Here is a 14093-nt window from a genome sequence, read left to right as displayed (position 1 = left end):
GAATTCCCGGCAAGGGAGATTGTTAAAGCACATCGTGCAGATGTGCCGGCAGCGGGGGCTGTTAACGCTCATCGCCGCTGCCAGTGAACGTCTGCGCGATGCGCTTAGACAACCTCCCGTGCCGGCACTCCCCCCATTGAAAGTGCTGGCAGGGAAGGCTGTCTCGGCGTATCGGAGAGTACGATGCAGATCCCCTGCACTGCTGCGGGGGATCTGTATCCTAACCCCGCTGCCTGCCCGGCGCCCGGGACTGCATGTCCCGGGCGTCGGGCACTAGACCCCAAATATAGGCCACACCCCCACTTTAAAGACTTAAAGTGGGGGGGGAAGTGCAGCCTATATTCGAGCCAATACGGTGTGTGTGTGTGTGTGTATATATGTATATATGTATGTGTGTATATATATATGTATATATGTGTGTGTATGTGTATATATATATATATGTGTGTGTGTGTGTGTGTATATATATATATATATATATATATATGTTATTATTATTGTTCACATGGGAACTCAGCACTGGAGGCATAGAATCAGACATACAAATCCCATAATTGCAAGTATACAATAATAATGTATGGAAACATAGCAAGAGATAAAATTACAGGCATAGATGATAGGTTGCACAACCCAAAGCCAGCTCTGGTGTCCACACTGCCCACAAAGAACCTGACCAGCACCCAGATTACACACATAGTATTTTCCATCTTTGTCCCCAAACAGCCCAGCCTGTGTCAACTTTGTCCCCAAACAGCCCAGCCTGTGTCAACTTTGTCCCCAAACAGCCCAGCCTGTGCCATCTTTGTCCCATAAACACCCTGCCTGTGTCATCTTGGTCCCCAAGGCTCAAACTTCTACATCAATTATACATCTATCATACACACACTCTAACAGTAACTCACTAATTCACACTTTCATTCACATAATTAATTCACACAATCATTTATTCACACAAATTTACACATTCATTAATGCATTCTCACAAACTCATGAATTATCTCCCTCATTCAGACAATTCATCCACACATTCATTCATTCTCTCACACATTCTCACTATCTACCCCCTCCCTCCTTCCTCACTATCTACCCCCCTCCCTCCCCACTCACTATATACCCCCCACTATCTACTCCACTATCTCCCCCCCTCTCCACTATCTCCCCCTCTCCCACTTTGTAGTTAAAGGTTTTGGACTTACCATTCAGAAGTCTTGCGGTGGGAGCATGACGCCTCCGTCTTCCTGCTCTGCCACTGCTTCCTGCTCTGCCGCTGCGCTGCTTCACTGCTGAGCGCCGAAATATGGGTGACCAACCGCTCGGCGCCCCTCTCTCTCCTCCGTGTAAAAAAAAAATAAGTGACGAGTCTGCCGGGGATCCGGGACATGTGGTCACCTTAGCCCGTGGCACCCCGCTAGGTACGCTACTGAATTGGGTGCATCTGGTCACACAGTAACCTAAACCTAAAAACAGAAAAAAAAAATAGTTTCACTACATTCTATGAGAAAAGTGGCCCAAAAACCTGTCATGACCACATGGAATGTAATAAATAAAGTAGTAAGACCAATCAGCAACCTAAGTAAAGTGTGTGTGGGGGGCACCTAAGGTACTAATCTGGAACCACCATTACCCCTCCTTGTGCTGAAAAGTCTTGTGTGATTTTCTTTATGAAAGAATGTGTCACATTCTCACTGAAGGCGAGTAAAACTCATGTAAAACGAGTGCTCCTGATCGGTCTCTGACTCAAAGTTTAATAAATAAGTTTTAAAAAAAATGTGTGCCAATAGGTTGCCAGCTGATCTCCAGATGACATGAAGAAAACCAGGGTTCCCAAGTGGACTTCCCCTTGGAACCACCTTAGCTCGTGCCCCATTGTGAGTCTAACTTATTCCCGCTCAGATAAGGCGATCATGTCCAGAGTTCATTGGGCATTCCCATGGGGCCAAGCTGCCAATCAGCTCAAGGAAATCATGGCTGAGACCCGGTCAAGCTTTGCAGCCCTATATCAGTGACAATATCTTTAGCTATCTAAACTGTTTTTTTAATAGCGTAATATCATTTAACCTTTGAGTGACCACCTTGCCCTATTCTGTGTGCTGTTGCGCAGTGAAATGTGCATGTCATGTAGTGTGCCCTGTACAGTGGTGCTCAAAAGTTTTGAGAATGACAGAGATATACATTTTTACAAAGTCTGCTACCTCAGTTTAGATGATGGCAATTTGTATATACTCCAGAATGTTATGAAGAGTGATCAGGTGAATTGCAATCAATTGCAAAGTCCCTCTTTGCCATGAAAATTAACTTAATCCCACAAAAACATTTCCACTACATTTCAGCCCTGCCCCAAAAGGAGCAGCTGACATCATGTCAGTGATTCTCTTGTTAACACAGGTGAGAGTGTTGAGGTGGACAAGGCTGGAGATCACTCTGTTATGCTGATTGAGTTAGAATAACAGACTGGAAGCTTTATAAGGAGGGTGGTGCTTGACATAGTTTTTCCTCTGTTAACCATGGTTACCTGCAAGGAAACACGTGCTGTCATCATTGCTTTGCACAAAAAGGGCTTCACAGGCAAGCATATTGCTGCTAGTAAGATTGCACCTAAATCAACCATTTATTGGATCATCAAGAACTTCAAGGAGAGAGGTTCAATTGTTGAGAAGGATGCGTCAGGGCACCCAAGAAAGTCCAGCAAGCGCCAGGACTGTCTCCTAAAGTTAATTCAGCTGCGGGATCAAGGCGTCACCAGTGCAGAGCTTGCTCAGTAATGGCAGCAGGCGGGTGTGAGTGCATCTGCATGCACGGTGAGGATGGCCTGGAAGGGCAGCTTCTCTCCAGGAAAAGCATCAGAGAAAGACTGATATTCTGCAAAAGGTACAGGGATTGGACTGCTGAGGACTGGGGTAAAGTCATTTTCTCTGATGAATCCCCTATCCGGTTGTTTGCGACATCCGGTAAAAAAGCTTATCTTGAGAAGACAAGGTGAGCGCTACCATCAGTCCTGTGTCATGCCAACAGTAAAGCATCTTGAGACCATTCATGTGTGGGGTTTCTTCTCAGCCAAGGGAATGGGCTAACTCACAATTATGCCTAAGAACACAGCCATGAATAAAGACTGGTACCGACACATTCTTTAAGAGCAACTTCTCCCAACCATCCAAGAACAGTTTGAAGACAAACAATGCCTTTTCTCGCATGATGGAGAACCATGCCATAAGGCAAAAGTGATAACTAAGTGGCTTTGGGAACAAAACATAGAAATTTGGGGTCCATGGCAAGGAAACTCCCTACGCCTCTCATTGAGAACTTGGGTGGACAAACAAACGCCCACAAATTCTGACAATCTCCAGGCATTGATTATGCAAGAATGGGCTGCCATCAGTCAGGATGTGGCTCAGAAGTTAAGTGACGGCATGCCAGGGTGGATTGCAGAGGTCTTGAAAAGGAGGGGTCAACACTGCAAATATTGAAAACCTGATTCTATTCACCAATATGATTTTTTTTTTTTTTTTTTTTTTTTTTTTACACATGGCCAAATACTAAGAAGAAATGGAAAAAAATAATTCTGGTTATATCATATTCTGTCACATGATGCAAAACGCATCTAAAATTATCTATAAATCAAAAGCTGAACTTCTCCTAGAAAAAATGGTGTTCTATACATAATCCCAAAGCTGAAGGAATCCTACTCAAAGTGAGGTATAGAAAATTTCCTGGCCTCCCAAGAGGAAAACTTTGGCTAAACCTGGCAGTCAAAGGGAGAAAGCACTGCGACTTGTATCATCTGCAGGAACTACCTAGGAGTCCCAGTCCCTGCTGTGGGATGTGTAAAAACCCTGTTAAAACATTGGTTAAAAACATTGAGTTCATTGGTTAAAACAAAAAGTTTAGGTTTTTCAGCCATTGCTATCAGTTGTAAAATATCCAGTACATAGGCATGCCATCTCCATAGACAAACTTTGGTAGTAGAATACGTCGTATTGAAGAGCTTGAGAACTTAAAATGTGTCTAGCTAATGTGAATTTTAGGAAAAAATGAGATAATGGGCTGGGGTTTTCTATTGTTTGGGCTTTCCTGTTCTAAAGTGACTGTGCCTCTGTGCACAAAGAAAGGTCCATAAAGACATAGTTTGAGATGTTTTAACTTTAACTCAATTGAACACCTTTGGGGTAAATTAAAATGCTGATTGCGAACTAGGCCTACTCGTGCACCATCAGCAACTGACCTCACAAATGTTCTTTTGGCTGAATGGGCACAAATTACCAAAGGGACAATCCAAAATGTTGTGGTGTTAGCAACAAAGGAGGGGGGCAGCTCCATATTAATGGCCATAGTTTTACAATGGGACATCCAACAAACTCATATGAGCTTGTTTGTGGACACCTGACCATCACACCTATATATGATTGTCAAGTGTTCAAAAACTTTTGGATTTGAAGGCCACAGCTATAGAATATAAAGCAATTCTATTAACAAGTCATATTGTCTCTTCCATGTAACTCTGTTTTTTTCCAAATATATCATCTTGTTTCCTCTGGCACCTTGTATTTTTGTCACAGGATTTAAAGCCTAGTAACATTGTTGTTAAGTCAGACTGTACCCTGAAGATTCTGGACTTTGGGCTTGCTCGGACAGCTGGAACAAGCTTCATGATGACCCCTTATGTTGTGACTCGTTACTACAGAGCCCCTGAGGTCATCTTGGGCATGGGCTACAAAGAGAATGGTCAGTGAACCCCCCTACATTGTTTTCTGCATCTCTGTAACTTGTTTTCCACCACGGAGCTGACATAAGTAAACTGGCCAATAGATTTTTATTTTTGATCTTCAGTCCCAGTTCAGATCATTAATCTCAGTCCCACCTGTTTTTTTGTGTTTTTAAATTAAGTGTAATCACTGTTGCTTACAATCCAATATCAATGCCAGGAGCTCTGTTGTCATTGATAGAATGAGCTGCAGTGGAACTCATGTGAGGGGATTACTTTGTTAATTTGGCTTTGAACTGCATAAACCATTTGTTCAGAGAACATATATAAGTGCCAAATTAGTTGCCAAACTAAACATAAAATATCCAATAAAACAAATTTATTTTTTGCTTGCGTTAACCATTTTGAATATTATAGATCGTGCCAACATACATATTGTCTCAGGCAAGTTAAAGGTTCCACATGATACATGAATTTTTCTGAGGGATGCCACACTTGAAGCACAATATTGATCTGTCTATTAACTCCTTGGTGTTATGAGGTAGACCAGGTATTCCTGGTAGTTGTGGTGTTAAATCATTTGCTGACGTCTTAGCAATGCCCTGAGCTCCTCTGTCTTTTCCATGCAAACTTCTCACCCTTTTCAGGATCTGCCTTGGCTGTTTTCACTGACATCTCTTTCTCTGTCATGCTTTTGCTTCCACTACACCCTCTTGCCTTGTGATGTCACACTCATAGTGGATTTGTGGTCAGTGGGGTGCATTATGGGAGAAATTATATGTCACAAAATTATCTTCCCTGGAAGGGACTGTATCCTTGCACACATCAAAGTGGGTGGCTTTGGGTCAGCAGGATATTGGTTTCCTTACATTTTCCATTTGGTCCAAAGTTTATTAATGGGTACTTTAAGTTTGCTGTCCTAGAGGAATATATATGTACACTATATGGACAAAAGTGTTGGGACACCTGACCATTACACCAACATTGACTTTTATGACATTACATTCTAAATGCATAGACATTAATATGCAGTTGGTCCCCCTTTGCAGCTATAACAGCTTCCGCTCTTCTGGGAAGGCTTTCCACAAGGTTTTGGAATGTTTCTGCAGGAATTTTTGCCCATTCATTCATTAGAGCCTTTGTAAGGTCAGGCACTGATGTTGGATAAGAAGGCCTGGCTCATAATCGCAGTTCCATTTCATCCCAAAGGTGTTTGATGGGGTTGAAGTCAGGGCTGTGTACGGGCCAGTCAAGTTCTTCTACACCAAACTTATCCAACCATGTCTTTATAGAACTTGCTTTGTGCACTGGGCCACAGACATGCTGGAATAGAACATGGCCTACCCCAAAGTGTTCCCACAAAGTTGGAAGCATAGCATTGTCCAAAATATATCAGTATGCTGAAGGGACCATCTGTGGGATGAACTGGAACGGAGATTGCAAGCCAGGCCATGTCGTCCAACTCTAGTGTCTGAGCTCACAAATGCACTACTGGATGAATGAGCAAAAATTCCAGCACAAACACTCCAAAATCTTTGGGAAAGTCTTCTCAGGGGAATGGAAGCTATTATAGCTGCAAAGGAGGGACCAACTACATATTAATGTCTATGTATTTAGATTGCAATATCATAAAAAGTCCCTGTTGGTATAATGTCAGATGTTCCAATAATTCCATATAGTGTGTATGTATGTATTTTATCATTTTTACTTAACTGGAAGAGATGAATTAAAGCCTATCGTTCAGCAATTGCTGTCAAGATATTGATCAATTTACAGGGTTTCAGTGCAGAATTTCGTGATTGTTGAGCAATCCCTGTCAACCCCCTTGACTTTTAAGTGTGTTTAAATGCAGAACTTGGTGATCTGTTTGCTCCCTCAGAAAAAAACTCTATTTTATACCAGTCAGCTGAATATGTGCTTGTCCATAATTGCTGTAAATGTAAGCTTAGTTGCTTCTGTGCAATAATGAAAATACTGAAAATGATAATGGCAATTAGCTAGCAAAGTTAAATATTCCATAAGATTTGAAGAGGAAGGCTGCATGACAAAAGCAGGGTCCTTAATGAACCCACAACAAATATTATAGGGCTGCAGTTAATTACTATTTCCATCCAGTATTTGCAGTTGACAAGGGTGCCCTAGCCTGACTAGAATTTAAATCTGCCTTGGGATGCATATTGCCCTAATAGCAGTAGAGGTGTCACTTACGACAAATGGTTTTACAGATTTATTAATCATTGAAAATTATTTTCCCATCTGAAATATTTAGTGATTTTGTGCTTTTCTATGCTTTATTTTTGCCAGATATTATACATTTAGAAGGGCAACATAGTAATTTCAGGCTGTAGCCAAAAAAAGTAACAGTAAGCCTTGTAGCAAACTGCATATCAGAATCAATATTATATGTTATATAATGTACTATTACAAAAAAAAAAAACTTTTAAAAATCAATGTTAAGTTTGCTTTTTAAAAATTTGGATATATGAAAATCGTACATGTTGTTCTACACATCTTGTGTAGAATTAAATGAAGCACTTGTTCAGAAAGGTAACATTTCAAACGGTGTATAATTGAGTTGGGAAACTTCATCACTCCATCTCCTTTCTTGCTGGACTACAGACTGTTTTTCTATTAATGCCTTTGCATTCTGTTTTCAGTTGACATTTGGTCAGTAGGTTGCATCTTGGGAGAAATGATCAAAGGTGGTGTGTTATTCCCTGGCACAGACCGTATCCTTCCCATTTGCTCTGCTCATCCTGCACCCATCTTCCTGCTCAGAGTTAGTATTTCCCACTGCTAGGTTTTTTATATAATTTGTTATTGGTTGTGGTACAATTTAATATTCCTTTTTAAGGACTGACAAATTGGTTTAGTCTAGACATTGGTACATTTATTGCTACATTATTCAGTTCATAATTTTACTCTTTGTAGGTTTACACACGTTTTTTTTTTTTTCTTGCACACTACAGTTTTATATCTGTTAAATAATCCTCGTATGTTTGGACTTAAGTCTAATTAACCAAAGTAACTGGTTGTTCATATATATATATATATATATATATATATATATATATATATATATATATATATATTTACACACACACACACTCATGCGCTTATACATATATATATGTATATGTATATATATGTATAAGCGCATGAGTGTGTGTGTGTGTGTGTGTGTATATATATATATATATATATATACACACACACACACACGGAACCCTCCATCACTGACAGCCAGCCTCCTCTCTATTGACTATGGGCCCTGACTTTGTAAAGACTTCTGTGGCTACCCCCAGTAGGATATCATTTCATCACTTGCTGAGGGGATTATCTCTGGCAGACAGCCATGATCTGCAACCAGGGAATGACCGCCATTGTTTTACTTGAATATCAGACGCCCTCCCACCCCATGGTGTACTATGTTGTTTAAGGCTGATTCACACACACCGTCTCTGCCTCAGCTCCCGCGTCTCTGCCTCAGCTCCCTTCCCATCAGTATGCATAAAGGGGTGCAGACAGAATCCCCAGTATCCCCTGCACATGGGCTCCTACCCGACCTGCTCGCCCGGGTCCTGACAGAATGCCAAGGCCATTCCATGGAGTCCGCAAGGATAACTGCAGTTCTGGAAGTCTTCTTCAGATATGTAAATCTGTACGGACTGTTTTGAAATCTGACAGTAATAAAAAGACAGACTGAGACCAAAGGTAAGAAAAGTCCAAAGAAGAGCTTCAAGTGTGAGCCACTCACCAAAGAAGAGAGACAGAAAAGGTGAGAGGATAACCTGTGTTGTTATTGTGGAGAGACTGGCCATAGGATTACATTTTGTCTGTTGAAGCCAGCCAAACCGTCTGCAACCCACTCTGACAAACCCCATGCCCAGGAACCTGCATGTAACAACAGCAACATATCAAAGCTGCAGCACACCCTGTCACTTCCTCGGACTGGTGATCCAGGGGTTAACCAATTCCCAGCACCTGGAGATCCTACACCGTCTGTAGTCATGTCAGATTGAACTCCAGACCATGTCTGATGACCCTGACTGGTCTGATACTGCAAAAACATTCCCTAGGGGCTCCTGGTTACATCCTAGCATCTGACGGGACAATTGTGCATAGGAAAGAACTTAACCATTACGAGCAACAGCTGCATGTTAAGCCTGCCACTCTATCCCGAACCAGTCCAGTTCCAGTAAAGCCCAATCCCACTCTTTGGAGCCCTGTGTACTCGGCACCTTTGCAACCTCTGGTTATGGGAATACTCAGGCCAGTGCTACGGAGGCCATTTCATCAGATTGTGTGGTGGCGTCAGATGGGACTGTTGTACGTCGGGTTGACATGCACGTGTTTGAAAATACTCTATGTGCTAGGAGAGCTTTCAGCACCATCGGCTACTGTCACACTACTGTCCTAGGAGCGCCCCAAGGCCGCTCCTTGAGGGGGGGTACTGTCAGGGTCCACTTTTCGCTGCCTGAACCATGGCTTTGTCATTCATGTGGTATATCCATCTGCTACCACTAGTAGCGTCCCTTCTCCCTCTGGAGTGCTCAGAACTAGAGGACTGCACTGGGAGGCGGGTCCCGCGGGTCCCGCGGGACCCGCCAAAAAACTTGCGGGCGCGGGCGGTCTTGCTGGGGCTGCGGGCGGGAGCGGGCGGTCAGGCACTGTACCTGCGGGTCCCGGTAATCCCGCGCAGTCCCGCAAGGCTGCCTTCTTGCTGCGCCCTTACAGTGTCTCCTAGCTTGCTCCGCCCAGGAACAAAACGGAGTCACGTGATGTGACGTCACTTCCTGTGACTCCGCCTTGTTCCTGGGCGGAGCAAGAGAAGAGACGCTGTGAGGGAACAACTCGAGGGCAGCCGCGCGGGACTGCGCGGGAAATCAGGTAAGGAGGCGGGCATGATTGGCCACAAATGTGGCGGGAGCGGGCGGGTGTGGCACACCCACATTGCGGGAGCGGGCGGGAGCGGGATTAAAAACCGCGGGAGCGGGATTAAAAAAGTAGTCCCGCGCAGGGCTCTACTCAGAACCCAATAACCAGGTACAACTGAACCTTATTTCCTGAGTTGAGCCCTGCCTTTAAAGACCTGCCCTTCAGTCAGGGCCTTGGCATTAACATTGGAAGACCGCTTTAGGGCTGCAACTAACGATTATTTTCATAATCGATTAGCTGGCCGATTATTTTTTCGATTAATCGGATAAAAAAAATGAATGTAAATTTTTCATTTATTTAAAATAATTTAATAAACAAATTGTTAAATACAAACATCAGAATAAAAAAAAACTTTGATAAAATACATTTCTTGTCTTTATTTCCCAACCAGCCCCCCCCAATTTATGCACGTTTGAGCCCAGGCTTGCCACGCTGCCTCCCACATATGCCACGCCACGCTGCCTCCCACATATGCCACTCCACGCTGCCTCCCACATATGCCACTCCACGCTGCCTCCCACATATTCCACTCCACGCTGCCCCCCACATATACCACTCCACGCTGCCTCCCACATATACCACTCCACGCTGCCTCCCACATATGCCACGCCACGCTGCCTCCCACATATGCCACGCCACGCTGCCTCCCACATATGCCACTCCACGCTGCCTCCCACATATGCCACTCCACGCTGCCTCCCACATATGCCACTCCACGCTGCCTCCCACATATGCCACGCTGCCTCCCACATGTGCCACTCCACGCTGCCTCCCACATATACCACTCCACGCTGCCTCCCACATATACCATTCTACGCTGCCTCCCACATATGCCATTCCACGCTGCCTCCCACATATGCCACTCCACGCTGCCTCCCACATATGCCACTCCACGCTGCCTCCCACATATGCCACTCCACGCTGCCTCCCACATATGCCATTCCACGCTGCCTCCCACATATGCCACTCCACGCTGCCTCCCACATATGCCACTCCACCCCCACATATGCCACTGTGCCTGATACGCCTTATACCCCCTGATACACCACTCCATCCTCCCCAGACATGCCACACTACCTCCCAGACATGCCACGCTGCCCTCCCCACATATGCCACTCCAGTCTACCCCCAGATATGCCACTGTGGCCCCAGATCTGCCTTATACACCCTGATACACCACTCCGTCCTCCCCAGACATGCCACACTGTCCTCCCCACATATGCCTTATATACCGTATATGCCTTACACCCCCGGATATGTCTCTCCGTCCTCCCCTGATATGCCTTATACCCCCCAGATATCTCATGGTGCCCTCATAGAGTCACAGACCCGTTCACATCACACTGACATCATACTTTTTTAAATAAGTACTGGGTTAATCTTCACTGCCCCCAGGATTTAGATTCCCCTTAGTTTGGCCCCCCTTTATCTCTAACTGCACCTTAAGTTAACTTTATTAAATTAATCAAATTAACCCTCAGTCCTCATCATTAAATTAACCCTAAACACCCCATTAACCATAACTACCCCTAAATTAACTCTAAATACCCCATCAAAACAACTACCCTAAATTAACCCTAAACACCCCATTAACCATAACTGCCCCTAAATTAACCCTAAACACCCCATTAACCATAACTGCCCCTAAATTAACCCTAAACACCCCATTAACCACAGCATCCCCTAAATTAACCCTAAAGACCCTGTCAACCACAACAGCCCCTAAATTAACCCTAAACATACCATTAACCACAACTGCCTCAAATTAACCCCAAACACCCCATTAACCACAGCTGCTCCTAAATTAACCCTAAACACCCCAGTAACCATAACTGCCCCTAAATTAACTCCCACCTCCCCTAACTTTCAGCAGCCCAAATATTAATTTTATACTTACAGTTAGATGAGTGTCACAGCCATGTGGTTCTGGCCTTCTGGGAGAAGGAAGGGGGCGGGGCCAGTTGTCACAGTGATTACAGGGAGGGACTGGTAAGTAGGAGCTGCTGCTGTGAGTCAGACTAAACGGATTGTATAATGAGGGGTATTTTTCAGAGCGTTTGCTCTGAAAAAACCCTCATTTTATAATCGATAATAATCGATTCAACTAATCGATAATGAAATTCGTTGGCAACGAATTTCATTATCGATTATTATCGATTTTATCGATTAGTTGTTGCAGCCCTAGACCGCTTTGCTCTGGACCTGTACCTGACCCTGTATTTTTCCTACCCGCCAGTGGGCCTCCCTTCCGTCCGCCCCGCCAGTGGGCCTCTTACCCGTCTGCCTGTCTGTACCTACTTACCCATCAATATGTATAAATTGGTGCAGACAGAATCCCAGTATCCCATGCACATGGGCTCCTACCCAACCTGCTCCCCCGGGTCCTGACAGTACTTAACTGATCCTTTTGTTTATTGAAAGCTTACAGCTGGTGGGGCACCTCAGCATTTCTTGTTGAACTAACTGATATGTATTGGATACAGGTATATATACAATATTTTGAATATAAGTGAAATCCAGTTTTTATATAGACCTTAAGTATATTATGCCTAAATTTCACTTTTTACTAAAGGTGTACAAGTCACTTGAGGAGCTGCGAGGCAGACCAATTGTGTCTGGTATTGGTGGTCTAGGTGAGGGTTTGTGCAAAATAATCTAAGATTATGCCATCATAATTCTCTGTTGGTGTAATGGTTAAGTGTCCCAATACTTTTGTCCATATTGTGTACCTTACATGTGTTACTTGCTGGTATAACACATTTATTAGTATAAGGAATGAGCAAAAAGATTTTCATATGCAGGTATCCAATTATTTAATTTAAATTGAATTTTGATATGAGTTATAGCTAATTAAGGTATCAGCTTTGTATATCAATGTCTAATAATGAGTATTCATTATTCCATTCTGCGAATGAAAGTGTGATGTAGGGTAATTCCTCCAATTTCAACTTTTATCTTATATGTGTAGATTAATTTTGTTAAATTGGAACCTCTTGCTAAATGGAGATACATTGATGATTTGGGTCTTACCTTTACACCAACACGTTTTCAGGTGTTTTAACTGTTTATTTTGTATTTATATAATGGTATGTGAAACATTTGTAGGCAGCTTTTGAGAAAGGCACTGGATGTGCCTCTAAGATATTCTGTATGACATCTGTTATAGATTCATATTTCCTATGGACTAAGGACCACAAAAATATTTATTGAGATTTGGATTGTGTCTGTTTTCAAGTGTCCCTATATATTGAGAAGTCTCATATAAGCAGAGCTTGACCTCCAGAGCCGGTACCAGGGTTTCTCCCAGCAGTTAGCAGGGGAAGACCACAGTGACCGTCTGATGCTTATAGCCCCGTCGAACCAGGACTGATATATGATGACTTCCAATTTGACTCGTCCTTCGCAAGCCCCTGCAAGTACCGCAGAGATGCAATCGGGGACAACCGTGCAGAATTCCTGGTTTACCCTATTACCCCCCAAGCTGGAGGCTGTTATGTATTGCCTGGTCCAAGAGGAATGGCAATAAAGGGACAATAAAGATTTGCTGTGGAGAGCGGAGCTCCGGGAGTTACAAGGAGACCGGGAGCATGATCCGAGGTCCTCTCCATCTACTCCGCAGCCCCTGCCCTGGTGAGAGGGACAGACGTCCTTGCTGGCAAGAAGAAGCGGAGGAGGAAGCCAAAAGCCGCGACCCAAGTTCCCACCAACAGCCCTGGTTGCTCTACCCCGGCGGGAGACTGTCCCCACCGCCTGGTTCAAAGTCCCTGGCTGAGTAAGTGGCACAATCCCCCTCACCAAACCCCTAGCTATGCTTGAAGAAGCCCGGGTCACTGCTGCAGGGGGCTTCCCTCTGTAGTCCCTGGTGACCTGGTAGAGGCACTGGTCCCCGACCTAGCGAGGACGCCGGAGGTGCTGCTGAATTCTCTGGGTCCTCTCAGTAACCAATCGCCGGCCCTGGTTCCTGTCCCCTGATTCCCTGAGTATTCTGAGAGAAGCCCAGGTCCCTGTCCCTATGTATCCCCCTTGTCTCCCGAGATTCCCGCAGAGCCGCCCTAAATTTCCCGTGCCTAGGTAGCGGCACTTATCCTAGGGAGGATAGAGCCCTCCCGGTGTTCTAGTATGGATACTGGTCCCTATCCCCAAAGTGTTCCCTGAGTCCTTGAGAGAAACTCAGGCCCCTATCCCTGAGTACCCCACTTTGGTACCCAAGATCCCAGCTGAGCGCTGTAAGGGTACTGGCCCCCACAGCCCCGACAATGCCCCAGGCCTGCCCACAGAGACCCTGGTAGAGACCCCGGTCCCTGTGCTCCTTTCTACTGTGCTTGGTGGCCCAGCAGTCTAGGTTGTGTTCCCCGCTGGCTTTTCCCAGCTTCCTGCAGAATCACTGTTCTCTAAAGCTACCCTTTGTATCCCCGTACTAACCCCGGTACCCGTCCTGGAGTCTCCCTTAGGTGCC

At 44.6% G+C, this 14093-nt stretch overlaps 1 protein-coding gene across 5 annotated transcripts in view; it reads left to right on the top strand.

Moving 5' to 3' along the window:
• Positions 1 to 14093, top strand: part of LOC149278997 (mitogen-activated protein kinase 8) — a 67361-nt gene that overhangs the window by 40266 nt on the left and 13002 nt on the right. For 2 of the 5 annotated variants that reach the window (XM_089501531.1, XM_089501530.1), the window contains exons 5-6: positions 4554 to 4719; positions 7357 to 7428. In XM_089501531.1, coding sequence (XP_089357657.1) covers positions 4554 to 4719; positions 7357 to 7428 — 238 coding nt within the window. Of the gene's footprint in view, positions 1 to 4553; positions 4720 to 5437; positions 5510 to 7356; positions 7429 to 14093 lie in introns of all 5 variants that reach the window. The other 3 variants (XM_089501532.1, XM_089501529.1, XM_089501533.1) reach the window with 2 other exon arrangements.

This window comes from Sceloporus occidentalis, unplaced genomic scaffold, assembly GCF_023333645.1.
Source record: "Sceloporus occidentalis isolate IW3139 unplaced genomic scaffold, rSceOcc1.0.p SCAF_176, whole genome shotgun sequence".
Classification (NCBI taxonomy): Eukaryota; Metazoa; Chordata; class Lepidosauria; order Squamata; family Phrynosomatidae; genus Sceloporus; species Sceloporus occidentalis.
This window is presented reverse-complemented; position numbering and strand designations above follow the sequence as displayed.